Source organism: Theropithecus gelada, chromosome 20 (genome assembly GCF_003255815.1).
Source record: "Theropithecus gelada isolate Dixy chromosome 20, Tgel_1.0, whole genome shotgun sequence".
NCBI classification, from domain to species: domain Eukaryota; kingdom Metazoa; phylum Chordata; class Mammalia; order Primates; family Cercopithecidae; genus Theropithecus; species Theropithecus gelada.
The window spans coordinates 13,507,484-13,531,481 of NC_037688.1; the positions used below are offsets into that span (position 1 = coordinate 13,507,484).

General features: G+C 47.3%; 1 protein-coding gene across 2 annotated transcripts in view; it reads right to left on the reverse strand.

Annotated features, from left to right (window-relative positions):
* Window positions 1–1,482: 1,482 nt before the first annotated feature.
* LOC112613976 (liver carboxylesterase 1-like) overlaps window positions 1,483–23,998 on the reverse strand; it is a 32,601-nt gene continuing 10,085 nt past the window's right edge. For both annotated transcript variants that reach the window (XM_025369956.1, XM_025369955.1), the window contains exons 5-14: window positions 22,080–22,233; window positions 21,083–21,190; window positions 17,628–17,732; window positions 14,755–14,793; window positions 10,821–10,961; window positions 8,855–8,935; window positions 8,443–8,590; window positions 4,194–4,325; window positions 2,174–2,246; window positions 1,483–1,866 (exon numbers count right to left, since the gene is read on the reverse strand). In XM_025369956.1, coding sequence (XP_025225741.1) covers window positions 1,683–1,866; window positions 2,174–2,246; window positions 4,194–4,325; window positions 8,443–8,590; window positions 8,855–8,935; window positions 10,821–10,961; window positions 14,755–14,793; window positions 17,628–17,732; window positions 21,083–21,190; window positions 22,080–22,233 — 1,165 coding nt within the window. In that variant the 3' untranslated portion in view covers window positions 1,483–1,682. The remainder of the gene's footprint in view (window positions 1,867–2,173; window positions 2,247–4,193; window positions 4,326–8,442; window positions 8,591–8,854; window positions 8,936–10,820; window positions 10,962–14,754; window positions 14,794–17,627; window positions 17,733–21,082; window positions 21,191–22,079; window positions 22,234–23,998) is intronic.

Here is a 23,998-nt window from a genome sequence, read left to right on the forward strand (position 1 = left end):
CCAAAATGGTCATCACATTCCTGACGTCTAACAGCAATATTACTTTTTCCAGGTTTTGTGCTTTATATGAACAGCATCACATACTCTTGTATCTGGCTCCTTTCCCTCAATATTATGTTTAGGAGATTCACGTGTATTGTTGTATATGGCTGCAGTTTGTTATCATTGCTGTATAGTCTTTCATTGTATGGATATGCCATAATTTATCCATTCTACTGGTTTAGGGCATTTGGAGAATGTATTAGTCTGCTCGGAATTCTGTAACAAAATACCATAGACTGGGTGGCTTACTCAACTGAAATTTTGCATTTGCACTGTTCTCAAGGCTAGAAGTTCCAGACCAGGACACAGCGAGAAGGCAGCAATCTGCAAACAAGGAAGACAGCCCTCACCAGGAAATGAGTCAGCTTAATCAACTAAAATTCACGTTTGCTTAGTTCTCTAGGCTAGAAGTTCCAGATCAAGGTGCCAGCTGCCTATGTGGCCTTTCTTCTGTGCATGAGCAGTGAGACAGAGAGAGAGAGACAGAGAAACAGATACAGAGAGAGAGAGAGAGCGCACGCTCTGGTGTTTCTTCTTCTTATAAGGACACCAGTTCCACTGGATGCTAGCCACACACTTACGACCTATTTAACTGTAATTAACTTCATAAAGGCTCTATCTCCAAATATAGTTACATGAGGGGTTGGCGCTTCAACATAGGAATTTTGGGGGGAACATAATTCAGTCCATAATAGATAGTCTCTAGTTTTAGATTATTATAGTGTTGTTATGAAGAATATTCTAGGACATACCTTTTAATGACCACATGAGTGCATTTCTCTTGGATATATACCTATGAGTGGCTTTGCTGGGTCAAAAGAGCTTCAGGTAACAGCCTCACCCATTACGAGCAGAATTGGCCCAGAATTTCATCACCATCTTGCTAAGTCTGATCTCCTCTTCTGAGGCACCCTCTGCGGGGAAGAAGAAAAAAAGCCTTTGTGACTCAAAGTGTGATCCGCGGACCAGCAGCATCAGGCTACAGAAGGAGTTTAGACCAGTTGTTGGAAGACACAGCCTCATGGGGGGTTTTGAGAGGCTAGTATACATACTCAGAAAGGTGTTGTAGGCCGGTGCAAGCATCAGCAAATGCCATGCAACAGTACCACAGGATCACCTCAGCATGTCTCCCTCTTCCCAGATCCAGGCACATTCTCAGCCTGGGCCATGTCCATTTCCACAGACAGCTCCAAATAGAGGGTCTGGATGCTACACTCTGGCCATCCCAACTCCTATCGTTGGAAATTGTTGGGGGCCCAGAAACGATCAACAGGCCCAGAGCTCCCCTGAGCACCATCCATGGCCCAGTCCTCTGGGTTCTGCTCATCCTTAGGCCTGGTCATCCCCAGCAGAGCCACCTTCCTTCTCACATTGCCTATTTCATCATCATTCTGTCTCTGAGAACAATGGATTAATCTCCAGTATAAGACACAAGAATTATTTTGGCCTTCAAGAGATACTTTATTCCCAAAGCTGAGGTCACAAATATAAAACTTTCTCCTTCATGGCCTCTGCCCCCTGCCCCCCACCACCAGACAATTCCCCAGCCACAGTAAGATGCCTTCTGAACCTGCAATCCCTTTCACAAAAGACCCCAGTCTTTGCTCTTCCAGGTCCCCGAGGCTGGCTGGATCTTCTATTCATAGCTCAATGTGTTCTGTCTGGGGTGGCTTCTCCACTGCCATCTTGGCAAAGAGTTTGGTCCAGAAAGCCACTTCCTTGTCCTTCAGCTTCTGGGCCGCCTGGGTGTTGGCACCAATCTGCAGGTACCCTTCCCTCTGGTTGTACTCTGGCCAGTGGGGCAGCCCTTCCCCATTGGGGTTTCTGGAAACAGAAACAAATAGAATTGCCCCAAAACTGCTGTGTGTTCCCAACGATCTTCTGAGATGTGCGAGGATGCCCAAGTTATCTCTGTCAAGAGGCTTGTATACCTCCCGAGATGGGGAGCTCACTATCACAGGGCGGCCTCTCCATTTGTAGAGAGCTCTCATTGTCAAAGTGCTATGGTCACAGGGTCAGAAGTTTGATCACTAGAACCTTAGAAGCTGCCCCTTCCCAATAGGCATGCCTCGCCCCACCCCACCCCCACCCATCTTCAAAAGTCCTGCTCTGTCTTTGCCAAGAGCCTCACCCATTGCGAGCAAAGTTGGCCCAGAATTTCATCATCATCTTGCTAAGTCTGATCTCTTCTTCTGAGGCACCCGCTGTGGGGAAGAAGAAAAAAAGCCTTTGTGACTCAAAGTGTGGTCCGCAGACCTGCAGCATCAACATCACGTGCGAGCCTGCTAGAAACAGTCTTGGCGAATGCTCCACACCCACTGAGCTGAGGTCTGCAGTTCTAGAAGATCCTGGTGAATTTGTGTGTACTTTACCTTTCAGTATATCTGGCTTAGGGCTCAGCAATGGGCATGCGTCATTCCATGTGCTGGCTGCCTTTCTCTCCTGTGACCCTTACCTGTCTCCTCCCTGCTCAGGGTCACAGGCAATGCCACACCCCAGGGTTTCCTCTATGGCAGCCCCACCTCCCAGGGTTGCTCTCTCTTGGGTCTTTTCTGCTTCCCCGGCACACACCCACAATTCACATTCTGGAAAACAACAGAACTGCAAGGCTCCTAAGCATGCACAGTGAGATGCCCAGAGGCGCTGGTGCGTTCTGAGCAGCTGCGGGGTGAGTCCCATGTGATCTGTAACTGCTGAGAGTTAAGGTTTAGAAGACATTGTGAAAGGACTTTTAAAAATATTGTGTAATGTAAAATGTACACTATATAATGTAAAAATATTGTCTAAAAATAAAATCCTAACACCCCCAGCTGACTGAACAGACCCTCTCTGGGCTAAGGGGAGTCCAGAAAATCCTTCAACTGTGTTCCTGCCTGGGAACAGACAGGAGGTCAGACACACCTCATAATACTCCCTCTCTTTTGTGGTTTAGACACCACTGACCAGCATCAGCAATAAAATAAAGATCATCATTCTGACAGAACACACTCTTTTTGGCAATAAGACACCATATTAAAAATCAGACCTAAGGCCATGTCAGGCATGGGTTCAGGCCTACATCTCTACCCTTAAAGAATCCACTCTGTTCTCACTGCCACGAGGTGCTTCTGTTTCTCTGGCAGCTAAACAAGCATTGGCCTGGACTTAAGCAAAATGAAAACAATTACAACGGCTGCAGCTGGGATACGCAGACAAACAGAACCCTGTCCCTCCAGTCTTAACTACGGCTTTGATTGCATAAGAGACTGATTTCAGTAACTTTCTCCAGATAAGAACATCACCAACCATGCACTGGACCTAGATGGTGTACAGAGGCTGCTCACTTGCTGGGCTTTAAGTCCTGAGAAGATCTTTGGACTTATAGGCCCTAATTATAATATATTTAAATATTAGGTCTCCACCACCAGGTGAACATGGGCCATGTTACATGCATTTTTAATACACATGTGTCAGGACTGTCTTCATGAATATCCATTGCTTCCCCTGTAACTTGTTGAACACGTATGTTTAGTCAATCCGTTCACATAAAGCTCCTACGCAAACCTTCCTCATTTGATGAGCCTGTGTCTGGGCTTGGCCAGAGGCACCTTCCCAGCCTGTGGGATGGCCACCTTGCTGACTATAAATAATAGTTCACTATAAATAAAGACTAAAAATAAGTCTCCTCTCATATTCCAAATTCATACATCCTGTGATTTGTAAATTAACAATTATTAAATGTATTAAATTTAAAGGTTTATGAGTTTTTGTTAGAGACAGACAGAAAGACAAACAGACACACATTAGACCTGACTCAGGGTTAACACCAATTCTAACCTCATCCTCACTCATATTCTCAGTGCTCCTTGGAGAGGGAAATTGATCGGTGGCTTCTCAACCTAGAGCAGGGCCCTGCATGTGTCCCACCACCTATCTTGTTAATGACACAGCCCAGGATTCTGAGTGTCTGTGCAGAGGTCACATGAAGACACATCTTGCCTCACATGTGTTAGAGCGGGAGGAAGCCCAGGGACTACCCAATGATGTTCAACCCTGTTATAGAGAATCAGGAAACTAAGACAAGGAGAGGAGAAACTTGCCGAAGCCCACCACACCAACACTGGAACCCAGGTCTCCTAACTCCAAGCTCACGGACAGCAAGGAGCCATTACCTTTTAAAAATGGGGCCCCAAAGACAGAGAAGAGCTCATCCCCGTGGTCTCCTATCACCGTCTTGGGTTTCATGTCTGATGAGAAGCTTGGACGATACTGAAACTCATACATGTAGGTGGGCGCTCCAGCATCTGAGAAGACAAGGATTCATGCTCAGTTCATGTTGCCCGACACACACCTGGAGGCTACCAAGGTCTCCAGCTCTGCAGGAAACCTCGTGCTGTCAGCACAGTAGAGAAACAGAGTCACAAGAAAGCTCAGTGGTGTGCTCCAGGCTGCATGGCTGGTTGACGTGGAACTGGAATTTGAGCCAGATATTTGTTCAATGAACAAATCTTTAATGAATGAATGTGGAAATCCTGGGTCAATTCATTTAAAATAACTGCCAGTGCAGGGACACTGACTCAGCCTCATAAACCCCTTTGCCTGCTGGTGCATTCTCTCACAAGACAATCTCTCTACATCTGGTTACACGGGATGTAATTCACTGATAACAGACTCACATTCATTCACTTGGACACCATCTCCACCCTGACAGGTGTCTTCTGTTCTGCCTCATTTTGAGCATTTCTAGTGTTTTTATCACCCATCCTGAGAAGACTGAAGCAAATCCAAGTTTCTTGTCTGAATGTGAGGCTATTTACATACAAACATATGCAGAGAAGGAACAATCTGCCTCTTGTGTCTCAGGAATCTGCGGCGCTCACTGCTTTATATCTCACTGTCCCCATGTGTCTTGCTGCCTGCCTGGCCTGGGAGTGTTAGGGTGTTAAGGCATTAAAGTCCTGGCAGAGAAAAGAAGGGGCTGACCAAGGGTGATGGCCTTGCCTCTCCCCTGTCCTCCCTCCTTCTGCTCTGCCCTCCTATCCCAGCAACGAAACTCTCCTGTCCCAGCCCCAAGAAGTGACCAGTTTCCCAATGATTGGCTCACTGGAGTCACACACCGCTGCCCCTTCAGGGCTACCTCGTGGGCCGCCCGGCCCTGTGCCTCAGCACTTTGCATTGGTCATGATACCCACCGAGAAGTGACACTAAGAAGGAAAGAGTCAGGGCAATGCCAGGCTGGTGGAGAAAATTTACAACGTCTTCCCCTTTGGGTACAGTAAGAAATTTGGAAAACAAAACAAAAACAACTAGGAATAGTTAGAAGAGACAAAACTATGGAAACACATAAAGCCAAACTAGATACCACTCATAATTCCACTACCTGAGGCAAGGGCTATGCATTTTTTGGAATTCCTTCTAAAATTTTTCCATATCCTATCATTTAAAAATTCATTTTAACAATCAAATTTAGAATATCACTTGTAACTCAACCACTCAGAGAATGCTTCTTTTTGATTTTAGCATACCTCTCATTCACGTATATAAACTTGGGATGATATTATATACAATATTTTGTAGTATATATATGCAATATATTATGTACGGCATTTCATAGTATAATTATTTCCTTTTTAAATGTGTTTGTATAAACAGGATCTCACTATGTTCCCCAGGCTGGTCTTGAAATCCTAGGCCCTCACAGTCCTCCCACTTCAGCCTTCCAAAGTGATGAGAGTATTGGCATGAGCCACCACCTCCAGTCATCATTTCTTAACATCCTTAAATATTCATCCACAAAAGGATTTAACAATGGGAGCTCATGCATCCCTAACCTCATGCCCCACTTGCACATGTCATTTCAATGCGAGAATGAAGAAGAATCTATTCACTCATCTTTGTCAGTCTCCTTCACTGCACCCTCGGCTCAGCAGGAAGCGTGCTTGGGAAGATACCATCCTTCTGTGGCTCTGTAATCCACCTGTTAAATGTCTGCTTCAAGGTCAAGCAAAACTTACTAAAGGGAGGGTTTGACCTCGCCTTTGCCCCTTGAACATTTTCCAAAGAAACTCAGAGCCAACCATAGAAGAAAGAGCTTTGGAGAATGAGAGAACATATTATAGGTAGCATGCTGCCCAAAACATACTTTGTAAAACTCTTTGGTTAAAGCCATTGATATTTATACAATTCTTACAGTCACAAGTCTTCAGAGGAAATTAGGGCACAGATTTGGGTAATGACAATTCGGCACAATAAGAGAAACAGAGACAATGAGAGGGCTAGTCATGAAAGACATGCAGATTAAAACAGGCTGATGTGCTTCTTGTTGGTGGGGAAGGCTTATGAAACTGGCAGTCTTATGTTAATATTTAACCTTAGCATCCCAAATAAGAGGGAAAATTAAGAGATCCACATTCTTATGCAATGGATGCAATTTTGCAGTATTTGCTCAGAGTTCTAAATCATTTCTATTGCCCAGCCTAGTTATTCACTTCTAAAAATAATCCAAAGAAAATTGTTAGACATGCCGTTAGAGACTTACGAACATTAGGCTGAGCACAATGTTATTGTAGCATCAGAGTATGAGCACCCAGGCTAAATATCTAATAGGATAGGAATATTAAAGTCAATTTAATACAGCCATTTCATGGAATAAGGAATGCTTTGATGAGTTTGTATCAACAATCAGAAAATCCTCACAACATAGTATTGTCTGAACAAAAGTAAAATATAAAATTGATTCTTAAAGTATATAGGACATGGAAAATCTTTAGATGAAAACACAAAAAAATTTATACCACTTGCCTCTAGGTAGTGGAATTACGAGTGATACCTAGTTTCTTCTTTCGGTGTTTCCATATTTTTGAAACTTTCTATAATTTTACATATTAATTTTATATTCAGAAATGTTATTTTTACCAAAAAGTGTGAGACAGGACAATAGGGGAAAGTTGATAAAATCTGTGTTGTCCTGGGAAAAAACAAAACAAAACGCTGAACTCAAAGTCATGGGAAATCAATGAGAAACAGAAGTTGAGTATTGCTGAAACCATCAGAAGATGGAGATGCGAACATTATATATAGATCAGATGCAGAGCATGGGGCAAGGCCAACTTTAAGAAAGAACAGATTCAACTGCAATGGTCCTGGTTATAGGGTTTAATCAGGACCCTGTGAAGAAGTGAGAGTTATGAGCACCTGCCCTCTCCTGTGCAAACCAGTGTCTGGGCACCTGCTAGATCAGCTTTGCAAGTTTTTATCATGCTTATGAAGTTCCAAATTTAAAAACCCTTCCAGGATGGTTAGAGAAAGGACATCTCCTGGCTTGCAGGCTAGGCGAATGAGAGCTGGAAGAAAGAGTCCTGTGAGCCCTCTCTAGTTGGCACCCAGGAAAGGACACTGGTTGAAGGCTCTTACAAGGAGTTGTTTATTCCCTCTAGATGAGCCCACATATCCCTAACCTCACACCCCACTCACACAGCCTTGGGTCAGTAGTAGAAGGTCCTGCATAGACCCTGCCCTGGACCTGTGCTTGCCCATTACTGCACACACAGAGATAGACAAAAGCCAGTCTCAGACATTGCCATTCTTCAGACCACCTCCCCGACACTCGCCCTGGCTCCTCCCTTTGGCCTTCTTGGTCCTGGACAATCCTCCGGATCCCATGCAGGGCTCCCACTTTTTATCCAGCTCCAATACTTAACAAACTTGTTTGCAGCCGGCTTGGACCTTAAATACCTTGCACGACTCATCTTTCAGTGTTTGTCCCACAGCAGCCCTGTGTCCCACGATAACTCCAGGCATGCAGCCCTTGCAGCAGATGCTGTCAGTGTCTCACCCATATCCCCTCCTCCTGGTCATGCCAGCCTGACTTCCACCTCCAGCACCTGTAGCTCCTGACCTGAGGCCTTTGTATGGTCACAAGAGACTACTCTGCCCTTGTGTGCAGCAGGTCAAAGTCACAGGGAATAAACAACTCCTTGCAAGAGCCTTCAACCAATCACAAGCAGAAGCTGGGAGACAAATACCCTGTCTCCCTTGCCGCTCAGATGGGACGCCCCTGAGCACTGTATTCTCCATGTTTCCTTGAGTTTCCCAGCTCCAATTGTCCACAGTGGATACTCCCTTGGCAATGCATCATGGATTGGATTCCATCTCTTTCCTCTCTCACTTCCCCACATCCCTATTGCTGTTATCTGGGATCATCACTTTAAAAAACCACTTGCCTCTGGATTTTTTTTTTCTAACAGTCTGCTGCTGGCATAAACCAAAATAAGACAGCATCTCATGCCATGCCATATGGAATCAGCCTTTGAAGTCTGACCCTCAGCTATTTCCAGGTCTGTCTATGCTGAGAGGTAGGTGGGTCAGATACAGAAGCTGGTGGGGTCCATGTCCCTCCCCTGTTCGACCTCTGGGACTTACCTCTGTGGTGCCGGGCCACAATCACAGACGGGACACAAAACACCACATCTGCTATCAGGTCCAGGAACAAGTCTTTCTTTTTGACAGGGTCATCTGTTCCTCCTAAGTATTTCTCAGTGGCTTCTGGAATCAGTTCCTTAGCAATGTACTGAAATAGATCAATAAAGTGGCCACAATCCCCTGGTGAGTGATGCTGCTTCTCTAACCCACTGGGAAGGCCTGCCTCAATAGTGAATCTCACGAGCCCTGTGCAACTCCCTGATAGGGTGGAAAGCAAAGTGGGAAAGGTGGAAAGATGGGGGAAACCCTGAGGACCCAGTCTTCATTTTGCCTTTTAATTGCTGTACGATTTGTGGCAACTCATTGTCCCTCTCTGCGTCTCAGCCAATTCCCATGATTCTTAGACGCTTACAACAAGGGGATAGGACTTCCACAAGAGTGACATGGCTGTCTTCTGGTCCAGTTTCCCTTCGGAGAGTGGATAGCCCATCGACTGTTAAAAAAAAAAAAAAGTTAAGCATTTATGAATTGTTGGGAATTAATGAGAAGGAACAAACAAACTGACCAACTGACCAAACCAAGGCAGACTGAAAGTCCTCTCATTTTGGGGGCTTTTAAGGACATGGGTCTTTACTGAAATGGGCAAAATCAATTAATCAAATGGGCTTATATCCAGAAACTCAAGCATTGCTAAGATTACGAAAAAAAAAATTTCGGAGAAGCTGTGGCAGTATTTTGCTGTGTGTGTGTGTGTGTGTGTGTGAGAGAGAGAGAGAGACTGGGATCCCTATAGTGGTCAGTGACATGGAGAGCCAAGGTTTCTGCCAGGCCAGTGTGGAATGGAGGACTCTGGAGAAGAGGATGTAGACCTCCCAAGTACTGCCACGTGTCACAGATGACACTGAAAGACTTAGATCCTGCCTTCATGGCTTTGGTCTTTGGTAGAACCTCTGAAATCCTTCTGAGGGGTGAACTGCACATCTCTATGCACATAACAATTCTCCCAAACCTCTGCACTCAGAGACTCGATCAAACTCTAGCATCGCTTATAGCAGCTTAAGGTTGTGTCCCTAGAATGATCCCAGTATCCTTAACATACCTGCCTGGGAAGGCTCAACCTGGCCAGGACAATTTACTCCGCTCCAGCCAAAAACTGGACAGAAGCAGAAAGGCCGCTAAACCCAATTAGAGCAGTTACTTTAGAAAACCTGCAATGACAAACCCTTTCTCTGCCCTTAGGGTGTGAATCTACCACCCAACCCTGTTTCCTGGAGGACCTGAGAGCCTTCTCCTTGCAATGCAAACATTCAGGGAGCTCACTCCTGATCTTCCCAGTCCCTGTGGAAGGAGTAGAGGCTGACTTCAGTGGTTTCTTCCTGCAGTCTAATGCATGGCTTCCTGTCCTGAAGATAAGAGAAGTTTGTTTCTGCCCCAGGTGAGCCAAGATGAAGACATCCAGGTGGCCTAGCCACACGGACCAAGCCCCTCCCTCAGACCACAGTGTGTTTCCCTTGGCACACCTGGCCTATGAAACATTGCCAGGCTTCTGTTTCGGGGATGTGAGTCCTGTCCATGCTGGACTGTTTTCCCTATTGCAATCATGTCACTGAATAAACCCGTCCTACAACTTTAACCAGGGTCAGCTTTGTTTATCTTCAACTGGAAGGAGAACCCTTCTTTACTTTTAGAAGTCAATCACTTTTTCCATTTATTTGTTTCCATCTTTTATTTGAGGTTTGGGGGTGCCTGTGCAGGTTTGATCATGGGTAATTTGGGTCTATAGAGTTTGCTGCATAGATTATTTTATCAGCAGGTATTTATCATGGCACCCGATTAGGTAGCTTTTCCATCCTCATCTTCCTCTGACCCTGCACTCTCAAGTAGACCCTGATGTCTACTATTCCCTACAAGTCAATAGTAACTCAAGAAGAAGCCACTTTCTTTGGATATTTCCAATGAGATGATGAAGAGCACGAGTGATTTTCGGGGGAACTATGCATAGGCAGCCCGAGGTGAGAAGCCAGGAAGCCCCTGACTGACTGCCTCTCTGTACTCCTCAACTCCTTTCTCCTCCTAAGCCCCCTCAGTTTTCCCATCTGCACAATTACTTTCTCTACTGGCCCTCCCAGAACAGACACTTCAGGATTCTTCAAGGAAGACAATCAGAGAATATAGGAAGAGGGAATCCCAGGGCTCTGAAACCCAGGTGGCCACTGTGCCCTCCTGGAGAAGGTTTCCGTGGAAATGGCAACACCTTCTGAAGGGAACAGCTGCCCGGGACTCAGAGTGGGGCTCAGAGAGGGAAGCACTCCTGGGACCAGAGACAGGAGAGCTGATGGGGGTGGGTGAGTCCCTCCAAGAGGCCTGCGCCTTCTCACCATTGGAAGATTCCAGCCAAATTCTTGCTTGTTAATTCCGACCATGTAGGGAACAGTGTGGAACTTCCTTTCAGCTTGAAGCTCTTCAGGTGTTTTCGGCAGCAGCAGCCCATCAATCACGGTGGTAAACAAACGGTGACTCTGGGAGAGAGCAATGCAGTGCCTGTGATTCCCTCCGTGGTCACACCCATGTCCCCAACTCTGCCTGTCTGAGGGTGAGACAGGTACCACAGACCGGCGTGACTATGGGCCATGGCTGCACGTGCTCAGGGTCCTAACTTAAGGGGGTAGGTCTCTGTGACTCAGGGGTAGAACTTCAGGCAGAGACTGACACTGGTCAGGTGATGAGGAGAGGAAGAAATCTTCACTCAGATTGAAAAATATGTATTATCTATATAAAATTACATGCCTATATATTTCAATTTGAAGTGCATGCGTTTCCCTCTCTGTGTCCACAGTTGATTTTTGGTAGTCCTGGCAGTTGCTTCCGATAAAGCTCCCATGAACGCTGAATTAGAGAATACAGAGTCATCACTCAAAGGGGAAATACTGGGTTAGGCTCTTGCAAACCTCTGGCCACAACATTTTCATCAACCTTCTTTTATGTGTGGGTTTCTGTTGAAAGACACTTCCACAGCTCCATCCCACACAAGAGATGTTACTTTAGCCCTTTCCATCACAGCCTCATGTATGAATCGGCCAATTTCCTTCTCCTTTTTCTGAACGTGCTATTTTGTGGATTTGTCAACACCGAATGCATGGCCAGCAGCACTGCAGCTCCTGCCTCACCCAAGCTTGTCTCACACAGGCACCTTCCCCGTAAGGCACAGCACAGCCTGCTTAGCTCAGGAATGCCAGACAGCCACGCTCCTCTTGGGGCCGCTCTAAACAGTGACATCACCACAAAAAGCACAAATGTGCAGAACACATGGCACTAAATAGACCACGAAGAGGACACTTGTTAGCACGAGAGATGAAACGAGAAGACGGAGGTGGCCTTCTCGGATCTCAGATGGAACGTGCCCATCATGCAAATCCACCTTCCCCTGTTCTGTACCTGCCTGTGTGTGACCACGAAAGTGCCACCAGTATCGATTTTGGGGTTATAAGGACATTTTAGCAAGCAGGTGAATTTATAAACGCAGAATCCATGATTAATGAGGAGAGATGGTGCTATCTATCTGAATTTAAACAAGAGCTGTTACTGATCCATGGGTGGTTTTGAGGAGGTACTGAACTGTCATCACTCAAGGAGCCTAAACTAGGACTTGATTCCCTATTAGAGAGAAAATCATGAAGAAAAGAATCAGTGATGAACTCACAGTATTTTGATCCATGTCTTAATTTTAGGTTTTACCTTTGATGAATAATTTTTATGCTGTCACAGATTAGAGAGAGCCTGACTCACGTGTTGCCATCAGGGCAGCTGGTCCTGGGTAGTTATATTTTTATATTTCATATTTAGTCACAATGGTGTAGTTGCTAAGATAGAGCATGGACATTGAAAGCAGATTAACTGGATCTGAAGCCTGGCTCTGCTACTTACTGGCTGGGAGTTTCACCTGTTTGGGCCTCAGTTTTCTCATCTAAGAGGTGAGTTATTATGAGGATTAAATGGCTGAACACATGTGAAATACTTAGCACAGCACCTGTTGTCTGGAAGAGCTGAATGAATGTTAGGTATTACTTGTTAGCAGGGTTGCTGCGGGTTCCTCTCCTAGACCCCAATCCTCTGTGCCATCTTCCCAGTTCCACGCCCCATGGGCTGTATTTCCCTCCTGGAGATCAGATAGAACTGGACAATTCCTAGCCTTTGAGACCCTATGGCTTCAGGGACCTTTGATCTGCTCTACAAAAGCCAATGATTGACGAGCTAGTTTGGGCTGCCTGGGGAAGATGTTCTGTGACAGGGACCAGACCCAGCTGGACAAGGTACAGATCATAATCCAATAAAGTTAAAAATACAGAACAGGATTGGGGTGCAAGTCTGGCCTCCTTGAGAGGCTGTCCAGTTCAGGCAGGCCTGCCCTGGGAGGGCAGCAAGAGGAGCAGCCTCTCTGGAAGGAGATGCAAGTCAGGCTACGTGGAGGAGGCGCTGCCCGCCTGCGGTGGGCTCTGGGCACTGATTGATATTGACAGGTGAGGAAAGGAGTGAGAATTTCTAAACAGTGGGAATCGCATGAGCAAAAGGACACAGGTGTCTCTGTGCAGGGTCAATTCCAGAAACACCCAAGAGTTCTGGGCTTGGAGAAATGCCATGTGGCAGACTCTAGAGGGAGGGACAGGTGCAGAGCCTACCTTCTGCACAGTCTGGCACACAGTGAGCATGCAGGTGTGCTTTGAAGGCCTAACTCCATGGAGGGAAGGGGATGTGTCTCATAAGGAATGTCAGGCTTTTAAGAAGTGGGGGTGACATACTCTAACTCTGTTAAGGAAGGCGAGTCTGGCTGCACAAAGAGACATGGAAATGGGGAGGGAAGGTGAAGTAGAAGATATAAAAGTTGAAGAGAGAGACAGGAGCACCCCAGTTGGACAGCAGCCATGCAGAAGACTCCCATCAGCAACAATGACAAGTGATTGCCACTGTCCACTCAGAGTTTTCAAGTGGCTGCCCTGTGCGGGCATGACCTTGCTTGTGTCAGAAAACTCAGGGCATCTTCCACTCCCCTCTCTTTCTCACCCGCTGCATCCTGTCCATCAGCAAATCCTCTCAGCTATTCCTTCCAAGATATCCAGACTCCAACCACTCCTCTCATCCCCACTGCCACAGCTCTAAGCAGCCAGGAGCCCTGGCCTGGATTATGGCAACACAGTGGCCGCCCAGTTGGTCAACTGCATCCACTCTGCCCCTTTCCTACAGTCTATTTGAACACCAGAGGCAGAGACCTCTGTGAGATCTAAGATCATGTGACTCCTCTGTTCAAATCCTCCAAAGGCTTCCCATCTTGCTCTGAATCCAAATCCAAGTACTTTGAATTCAGTACTGGAGAGTACAGTCGGTCCTCTCCAGCCAGACTGGCCACTTCCTTCAGGGTCTTTGCAGTGGCTGTTCCCTCTGCCCGGAATAGGCTTCTCCAGGTTTCCTGACAGCTGGCTTCCCGCCTTCTCCAGAGCTTGGCTCAAATGCCACCTTCTCACTGACCCATTCCCTGATCCTGCTACTTCAATTGAAACCACCTGCAAACTTTATCCCCTAATGCTGCACACCATCAAACAGAATACACACTTGATTTGCTTTTCTATTGCACTCTCCCTGCACTGTAATGGAGGGTCCTAAGAGGGCACTGCTATATCCCCAGCTCCTAAACAAGTCCTGGCACATATGAAGTGTTTAAGTCTTTGCTGAACGAATCTCATGTACTCCTCCCAAGACCATTTAAGGAGAGTGCTGTGACTTCCAGGGAGGCAGCATAGAGGACAGGATTGTAAGATGCTGCAGAGGTGATGTCACCAGATACAGTCAACCCACTGGGAGGTGGGGGTGGGGGTGAGGAGATCGGGAGGATATGTTGGAGTTTCCTGTGTGCTGGGAGGTGGTGAGTGTCCTTGGACTGAGATTCAGGCTTCCCCTCTCCATGCCTAATCATCCCTGCTATCTCTGCTTCCTGAGAGTGGAAGGTTCTGGTTCAGCCTCCTCCCATAGTGCCATTATGGGGAGCAGAAAATGTAAAAAAAGGGGAATGGGCAGAGCCCAGTGTATGCAGAAGCGAAGCCTGGGAGCACTGGACTGGGAGTCAGGAAAATGGGTTCCAGGTCTGCCGCTTGTCCTCCTGGCTGTGTTACCCAGGTGAGTCACTGCCCCTCTCTGGGTCTCAGTATCAAGCACACAGGAGTTACTATAATTACCCAAAAGAGGATTCTTTCACTCACAGTTAATTGGAGCTTAAAGGTGCTAAGACTCAAAACCTGTAATTGAGAAACAAAAGGTCCTTACCTCTCTGGGGTCTCCATGTAAATCCAGAGAGAAGAATTTCTGTGAAGACAAAGGCAGAGGATGTGGGTTAGAGGCTTCCCAGGAGAACACTGAGCTGGGTGACTGGGACAACAGAGGTGTCAGGTTCTCCCTCCTGGTGCCAAGCTGGCTGGGCCGAAATGAAGTGCGCAGGACTCCGGCTCTGCTGGGCCTGAGCACAGGGTGAAGGCATAGCAGGGTGGGGTAGGCACCAGCATGGGAAAGATGGGCCGGGGACTCTGAGCCAGAGTTGATGGAGCTCTGGAGAGGACGCCCGCTCGTTGAAGCTGACTGGCCCCCCATCCCTCTCCCCTTCCCCTTCCCCTGGGAAGTACTCGCCAATTCTCTTTCGGAGAACTCCTTCTTCCCTCATCACTCCATGAATTCAGATATTGATATGTGACCCAGGGGGCTCCATCTCCCTGAACATGAATATTAGTTCCAGGATGGGCATACACCCATGTCAATCCAATAGAGTTTACCACAAAACTTCTGCAGGAAATGTTTAGTAACAGAGTTTTTAAGTAGCTAGAACATAAGTGCTGTAGTCTTTAACCTTCCCAGGAGACATATCTGCCTAAGAGTGAAGCCAGCACAGAGATGTGCAAATCTGAAGGATAGAGAATGGTAGATTTTCGATAATATCCTGTGATCATCTGGATCCAGCCATGCCTGAAACCATCAACTCCCGAGATTTTCAGTTTACACGAGAATGCTATCGCAACACATTTCTTTTTCTGTTCAAGGCACTTGGGGGAGTTTCCTCATCTCCTATTAGAAAGTCCTGACTCATACAAGCTCACTGAGACTCATCCTACCCCATGCTTCTCCTTGGTGTGTGTTCACCAAGATTGCGGTGACTGTAGTGTTGCACTGCAGCTCCCACACGTCTGACCTGTGCTCAGGACGTAATCAGTGCAGGTTCCTCCATTAAGGATTGTTGTCCCACTAGCCAGGAGAGAGTGTGTGTGTGTGTGCGTCTTTGTGTGTGTGTGTGTGTCTGTGTGTGGGTGTCTGTGTGGTGTGTGTCTCTGTGTGTCTGTATGTCTCTGTGTGTGTGTGTGTCTGTGTGTGTTTCTCTGTGTGTGTGTCTATGTGTGTTTGTGTGTCTATATGCATGTGTACTGGAAGCAGGGAGTAATCATGGAGGCGCTTCCACAAGATCTCAGAAAAACTCAAAAGGATGTCCCAGGATCTTAGGGATGGGTTCCCCAAAGACTCAACTCTTCCCTTTTAGTCTGGGTCCTCTGATGCCACATGCAGAATTTCTGGGATATTTCCCTCCTTCCAGGCATTAGAAAACAAGTGTGTTTGAATTCCTTGAACACATTGTTCACTTAGAGTCTGAACCAAGACCTAAGCCCCAAGAACACATTGGACTCAACCCATGGAAACACAAGCAGAGTCCAGTGGTAGAGGCTGGCCCTGAGACCCAGGAGTAGCCAAAGGTGCAAGGAGAGAATCCAGGGATCAGGCTACTCTTGTGCTTGGAATTTACATCCTTCTCCCTCAAAGGCAATAGTTTGCAGTGTCCCTGGGTGCTGTATCCTCTGGGTGTTTGTCCCGCTGGGCTTCCCTGTGATGAGAGACTGCCATGGCTGTCCATCAATCCTAAAGGTCCACAAGTCCTAATATGTGAGGATGGCAGGGATGGCAGAAGATACTCTAGAGGCGCAGTTGTGGGTTCTGGGTTCCACAGTGTTGCCTCTGTGACTGATTTGAACTGTGACATGGGGCAACTACAAAATTTATCTCTCTTTGTTACCTCTATTAAAATGGGCACAATGATCTCAAAGCTGAGTTTCTCAAGAAAGACAAGGTGGAGTCAGGGTTAAGGGCATGAACTCCCAAATTCCGCTGTCTGGTCTCAAACCGGGCTCCTCCACCTTCCCTGTGAAGCATCCCTGATGACTATAATGAATGCTTCCCCTCTGTGCTGCCACCATACTCAACCTGCGAAGTATACGAATGTGTTTCTCTCTGGATAGTTCCTTGTGAATGGGGAATATGTCCCCTTCATGTCTGTTTCACTACCTCTAACACCCGCCCCTACATACTGAGCATGGATCATTAGAGGGATGGATGGAGTTGGTCAATACATGAGATACAATTGAATTGGATGAACGCATGAATAGATGGGTGAAAACTAGTGGATAGGTGATAACTGGATTGTTGGTTTTGGAGGAATGGGTGATGGAGTGAAGATATAAGGTGGCTGGATGATCCATGATTGGTGGCTGGATTGAAAAGAGACAAATAAAAAGTTATGAACAGGTTGATATAGATTGATTAAAATATATCAGTGAATTGGATGAATTAGTGAACAGATAGATGGATAAGAAGATCATAGTAGATGGATTAATGATTAAGTGGCAGATGACTATCCTAGAATGACAACTGAGTCAGAGTCTCAGAAAATCTAGAAAACTGGACCACCACCAGGTCTAATAAAGACAGTTTCTAAGTCAACCAAGATAAATTGTGACATCTTTCTGAAAATCTTTGAGCTTAATATCTCCATCCTCCAAATTCAGGATGATGACGTCCCATGGGAATATTTGTAATGTTTAGTTTCTCAAAAATACATCTGAAAACAAGAACGGCAAAATGTTAAATTTTGGTCAAATATTATATTTGGTCAATTCTTTATCATGCTATTTTTGGACTTTTCTTTTTTTTACATTTGTGCCATTTTACAATAAAAAAGGACAAATTAGATTCCTCATTCAGATACTGACACTCCTGAGAGTTGAGAAGTTGTCACAGGTAACTGTCCCAGGGAAAGAGGACAGTTGAAATGAAGAAGTCTGGGACCAAGTTTACAGAGTTTGGGCTACAGGAACAGGCACACCTACCGTTTTCAATGTCGTCTCCAAGAGCTCCTCTTCCGCCTTCTGTCGCAGGCAGTGAACCATGACAGCTGAGGTGGTGGGTTGACACCCAGCAGCGATGGCAAATTTCTGCAAAGATCACAGGCAGTGGTAGAGTTCAAGAGCTACGTCCCACACCTTCATCAACGTGGAAAGTGGTGTTCTACCCCAAGCCCACCTTGTACAAGTGGCAGGGGGCAGCAGAAGATACTGTAGACCCGTGGGTGTGGGTTCCAGGTACCACAGAGCGTTGCCTCTGTTACTAATCTCAATTGTAACATGGGTCAATTATGTAATCTCTCATCTCTGCTACCTTACCTCCATTGCAATGGATGTAATGATCTCAAGCTGAATGTGTCAAGAAAGACGAGGTGGAACTGGGGTACAGAGCATGGAATTCTGAATTTCCTTGTCTGCCTTCAAATCCTGGCTGCTCCACTTACCAGCCATTAGGCCACAGGCAGTCCACCTGATTTCTTTGAGTCTTGGTTTCTCCACCCACGGATAGGAATAATGACTGCACCTACCTCATGAGTTAATACATGTGGGAGAGTGCCATGTCTCCCACACAATAAACACGTGCAGAATTGCAGGAGGCCTAGATAAGACGATTCACACAGAGGCACTTCAGAAGGTAGCGAATGTGCTTAAAAGTGAGTTCTAAAGATAAACACGATGTCGTCCCTTGTAAGACATAGTCGGGGTTTCTCAGCTGAGTGAGGCGTCTGTGGCACAGCCAGGAGTTTCCAGCTGCACATTTGTGTACTAGAGTCCCAAGCAGTAATCAAGTATGACTCTTTAGGGCACAGGTTGGCAATGTGCCCATCAAAGGCCTAATAGTAAATATTTGAGGCTTTGTGGGCCACGTGGTCTCTGCTGCAACTTCAACACTGCTGTTGACATGAAACACAGCCATAGACATGAGGTAAATGAATGGGTGTCGCTGTGTTCAAAGAAAACTTCCTTTATGGACACTGAAATTTGAAATTCATGTAATTTTATGGTTCATGACATATTATTCTTCTTTTGATTCTTTTCATTAAATATTATTCTTCTTTCGATTCCTTTCAATCATCAAAAACATTTTAAAATAAATATCCTTAGCACAAGGGCCACGCAGGCATAGATCCAGATTTGGCCATGAGTGATGGTCTGTTCACCTTTGTCCTAAGTCAAGCCACAGAGCAACACCAATTAATGCACCAAGAACCTCTTTCCATCTTTGAAAAAATGTAAAAAATGTAAAAACAAAATAACTGTCTTGGGGAGAGGCTCCCTTCTGCCTGTCCTGGGGATTGGAGTCAGTTTGCCCAGCACACTCTGGTTTCCTTCTTTTCTAAGGGTCCAGGGACATCCAAGCAAAGACAGGACAGTAAGCCTCTCTCCTAAGTGACCTGGAATTGGGGCGGAGAGCTGCTAATGTAAAAACGCTCATTTTTCACAACAGAAAAGACAGCCTGACTACTTTCTGGAACCAAAAGAGAGTCCTTAAGCTTAGGGGCAGATAGGGTGCTCGTGCAGACTGGAAGCAAAGTGCAGCCAGAAAGAAGGGCACAGAGGGAAAGCAGGCAGGCTCCATGGTGGGGAGGCAGGGCGAGTGTACATGCCCCAAGAGCCTGGTGCAGGATCTGGGACAGAATCAATGCCCGGGGTGTTTCTCAAGTAAATAAACAGGGACCGGGAGAAGTAGAGGGCGAGAGAGAGAGAAAGACATTCAGAGAGAGAGAGAGAGAAAAAAGAGTAAGAGAGTCTAGGATTCCCATCATTATGTAATTTCTGTTTCGTGTTTTTTCACAAAGCTCAGCTTCATCCCAGACCTCTATTTCCTTCAAAAATTAATTCTACTTTTATAAAGAAGATATTGACACAAGGTCTTGCTTTGTCATCCAGGCTGGAGTACCGCGGTGCAAACACAGTTCACTGCAGCCTAGACTTCCGGGGCTCCGGTGATCCTCCCTCTTCAGCCTCCCATGTAGATGGGCCCACAGGCTTGCACCACCATGCCCAGCTTAATTTTTTCTTTTCTTTTCTTTTCTTTTTTTTTTTTTTTAGAGACAGGGTCTCACTTTGTTGCCCTGGCTGGTCGCAAACTCCTGGGCTCAAGCAATCCTTCTGCTTCGGCCTCCCAAATTGCAGGGATTACAGGCATGAGCCACCACACCAGGTTAATGCTCCTTCTTGACTTAAGTCGGGTCAATGGGCAACTGCTGCTTATAACCAATGAATTCTTAAAAAGTTCTCAAAAATTCTAAAAATTCTTGGCATCCCCATTTTCTCTCCTCCTATGTACTAGCCCTTTACATTTGGATGTTGTCCTCAAACAAACTTTCATATCTACCGAAATCCTCCAGGTCACTGGCTCCAGTGGGCAATCCTCAGCCTAGGTTTGGATTCCTATTGATCACCTCTCCTCTCCCTTTGGCTTCCAACCATTCTCCAGACGATGACAAAATCCTTGCCAGGGTCCTGTGCATTGTGGCCCCTGCCAACGTTCCCGCTCTCAGTACTTGCCATGCTCCTCCTGCTCTCCCTGCGCTGGCCCCGTCGACCCTGTGTCTCTCTCTCCCTTGTGATTGGGATGCGTCCTCCTGCCACAGGACACACACATGTGCTGCTCCCACTCCCTGGACGTTCCTTGCTCCTGACTCATTGGTCACTTTTCCGGCAAGCCTTTTCTGGTAACCTCTTCCTGCCCCGGGACTCAAAGCTCTCTTTAGATTCTGCTGTGGCAGCAAGTACCTCACCTTCACTGCTCTTGTCATAGGTGACGCTTTGTAATTGTGTGATTCTGTAACTACTCATCTATTCCCTACATTATAGCAGAAGTTTGGGGAGGTGTTAGGTGTTTGGCTATAATGCAGAGCCACATAAGACCATATGGTGTCCACATTTCCTCCACACGGACATCTGGCTTTGAGCCAAACAATGACCTCTGCGCACCTCTTGTTTTTGCCTTCACTTATTGACCTAGTTTTGTTGTGTGAACAAATGAATCAACCAGTGAATTCTCCAGGAACCAACCCTGGTTATCAGGCGTTCAGTGTGGAACCACTCCAGACCGACAGCGCACAAGTGGGTCCATAGGACTCAGACCCTGAGAGACACAAGACACCATCACTGTCCAACATGGCACCAGGCCCTGGCACATAGGAGGAGTGTGGGCACTGACAGGGCACTGTACTGCCTGCTGGACCATGAGCTGGAGTCCCAGCTCTGCCCTGATCACCTGCTACCCTTGGCAAATCCCTTCCAAGCCCTGTGTCGGTTTGCCCAGCTATGAAACTGGGATGCTGATCAAGGTATCTCCTCGCCCTTCCTGCTCAGCCATTGATGTCTCAGTGATTGTAGGAGAACATTAACTAGAACCTGCCACAAGAGAGACCCCTGAGGATTCAGGAGCACAGAGCCAAGGGGGTGGGGGTATCCAGCAGGAGACCTACCTCAGCCAAGGGCTTGACATCACCTTTCTTCACCAGAACAGCAGTGAGGGCCACGCCACTCTCAGAAATGGCCCGGTGGAAGAGGTTCTTTGCCAATGGAGACAAAACCTGAGAGCAGAGTGGAGGGGAGGAGAGTTCATGCTCAGGGGTAGGGTCAGCGACTTGCTCGCTCTCCCAGGCTACATCAAACCACACTATAAAACCGACACAGGATTGAAGAATCCAGCAGTGGGCTGACCCTCTGCCTACCTCGAGGCAGGCGGAAGGCTTCCTACAGCTCCTGGCACCTCTCATCTGGTTTTTCATCCCAGTTTCTCCAGTATCTCCCGCACCCAATCCCCCACCCCAGCAGGACCCCTCACACACCCAGATTGTGTCGGTGTCCCACAACCCCTGCGCCATCCCTCCCCATCCCCGGCTCCATCCCTCCTTCCTCTAGCCCGCCTCCCCTAGCCCACCCGGCCCTACAGTCACAGAGACTGTTGCCTCCTTCATGGGCATGGACCAGCCATCAGACCACCCCAGAGGAATCCCCAGCCTGCTCAGTGTCCATGTCCCCTCCACACGTAGTTCTGGTTTAAGCTAAACAATGACTTCTGTCCATCTCTTGTCTTTGCCTGCCCTCACTCATAATTTATGCCTATCCCTACTTCCCAAGAGAAGGGATGTGAGTCCTTGTGTGAAAACGAGTGGGAAGGAGAGAGAGAAAGAGAGAGAGAGCTCAACCAAGCTAGAAGAGGAGAATGCCACCATTGTAGGCTGCAACTAGAGATTCATATGGCCCCGGGACACTAAGCTGAGATCTGAGCTTCCTGGGGGCCAAGGAGAGCTTGTTCCTTAGCTTTCCACCCCCTGATGCTAGGCAGTGAGTAACGTCAGTCCTGAAACTAGGTATCAGGATAATCAGAGGTGTGCATAGCTGGATTGACAGGTGTCCAAAAGGTCTCATCAGCATCACATCCAGTGTGGGGTTGGGCCTGGTGCCAGGAGCACTCACAAGAACAGAGACACTTTCTCCTCCCGCTGACTCTCCAAAGATGGTCACAGAGCCTGGGTTCCCTCCAAAGCTGGCAATGTTGTCCTGGACCCAGTGCAGGGCAGCCAGCTGGTCCAGGTGACCCCAGTTCCCCCGGCTGTGTTCATCCCCTGTGCTGTGAGGAAGAGAACAGGTTGAGGGTGGGGAGCAGAGATGTCATGGCAGGACCTTCAGGACTAGAGATGGGGCTGGGGGCTCTCAGGGAGCCTTTAAGAATAAGACTGGGCTTCAGCATCTCTGAGACCCTGCTTTTATTCCTACAACATTGTGGTGATGTATAGTTCTACATTCACTCAACTGGCAACTATTTACTGAGCCTCTACTGTATGCCTGACACTATCCTATGAACTAGCGCACATCTGAGAGCAAAACAGGCAACACCTGTGACGACACAGAGCTCCCACTACAGATCACAAGCAGATAAACAGATGTACAGAGAGAATATAATGATGTGAGGTAGTCAAAGTGCATTGAGGTAAATACAATGGAATAAGGAAAAAAAACAGGGGTGGGACAGGGGATGCCATTTCAGATCGCAATCACGGAAGGCTTTTTGGAGGCAGTGGCATTTGAGGTTTTGGAGACAAAGACTCTCATAAAACAAGCACAACAAGTACATGAGCCTTGCAAATATCCAAAGAAAGAAATTTCAGACAGAAGAAAAAACAAGTGCAAAGGCCCTGGGGCCCAGTGAAAGAAAGTGTGAGTCAGGAGGTACAGCTAGAGAGGGCCCTGGGGCCTGGCCAGAACTTTGGCTGTCATTGTAAGGAACATGGGAAGCCACTGCAGAGTTTTGCTCAGAGGCATTGCATGATTCAACGCACATGTTAAGTGATCACTCTCAGTGCTGTGCGACTCAGCCTCAGTATAAAAGTGGCAGGAATCTGAAAGTAAGTGTTAGGATCATAATCAAGGTGAGAGACAGAGAGCTTTGGCTGGGGTAGGAGCGAGCCAGGGAAGATTGCAAAGTAGTGGATTCTGAAGGTGGAGTCAAGAGGGTTGTAAGAAAAGAGAGAGTCCAGGCTGCCCATGAGGCCTTCTCCTGAGCCCCTGGGAGGATACAGCAGCAGCTGAGTGGAGGCATGGTGGGAGGAGGAGGGGATCTCTGTTGGGGAGGGGCAGTGGGAGTCAAGGATTCAGCTTGTCCCTGGGAAGAGTGGGGGGCCCTTTAGACAGTCAAGGGCAGGGAGAAGGCAGTGAGTGACGCCTGCAGGATTCAAAGGTGAAGTGGGCTGGAAACAGGGGCTCTGGGCTGCTCCCTGGGATCACTGGGACTTAGTAGGGAGGGAGAGGGAGACAAGAGAGGCCTGTGGACAGGGGGAGTTGGGGACTAGGAAAGGCTGGGAAGAAGCATGTCACAGAGGCTGAGCAGCCATCTGCTGCTGCTAGGAGGTCCTGTGAGGTTGGGTGGAGAGCAGGGGGAGGTCATGGGTGACCACGAGGAGACCAGCCGAGTGGCATGGTCAGGAAGAAACCTGACTTGCATGGGTGGAAGAGATACACGGAGGAGAGGAAGTGGAGAGAGATCATGAAGCAGCCTTACTGTAATGGGGAGCAGAGACATAGGCTGTGGCTGAAAGGGATGAAGATGATACTGCCAAGACTGGCCCGGGATGCCTTGCTGACGGGTAGACCAGACCCCATCCTCCATCTCCCTAGGCCTTCTCATCAGTGAGTGGAATCCCTTCCACAGCCCTCCTATCACTCACTTGGGATTAGGGTGCTGGGATGTTAACCCTTAGTAAAGGTTCATAGTAATTGCACCTTGAAGGAGATCTGACTCCTGTCCCCATGGAGACCTGATGGGGAAGACCCCATCCTTGCTTCCTGCACTTGCCAGATTTCAAGCAGAAAATGGGGTGAGGTGGCTGTAATAGTCC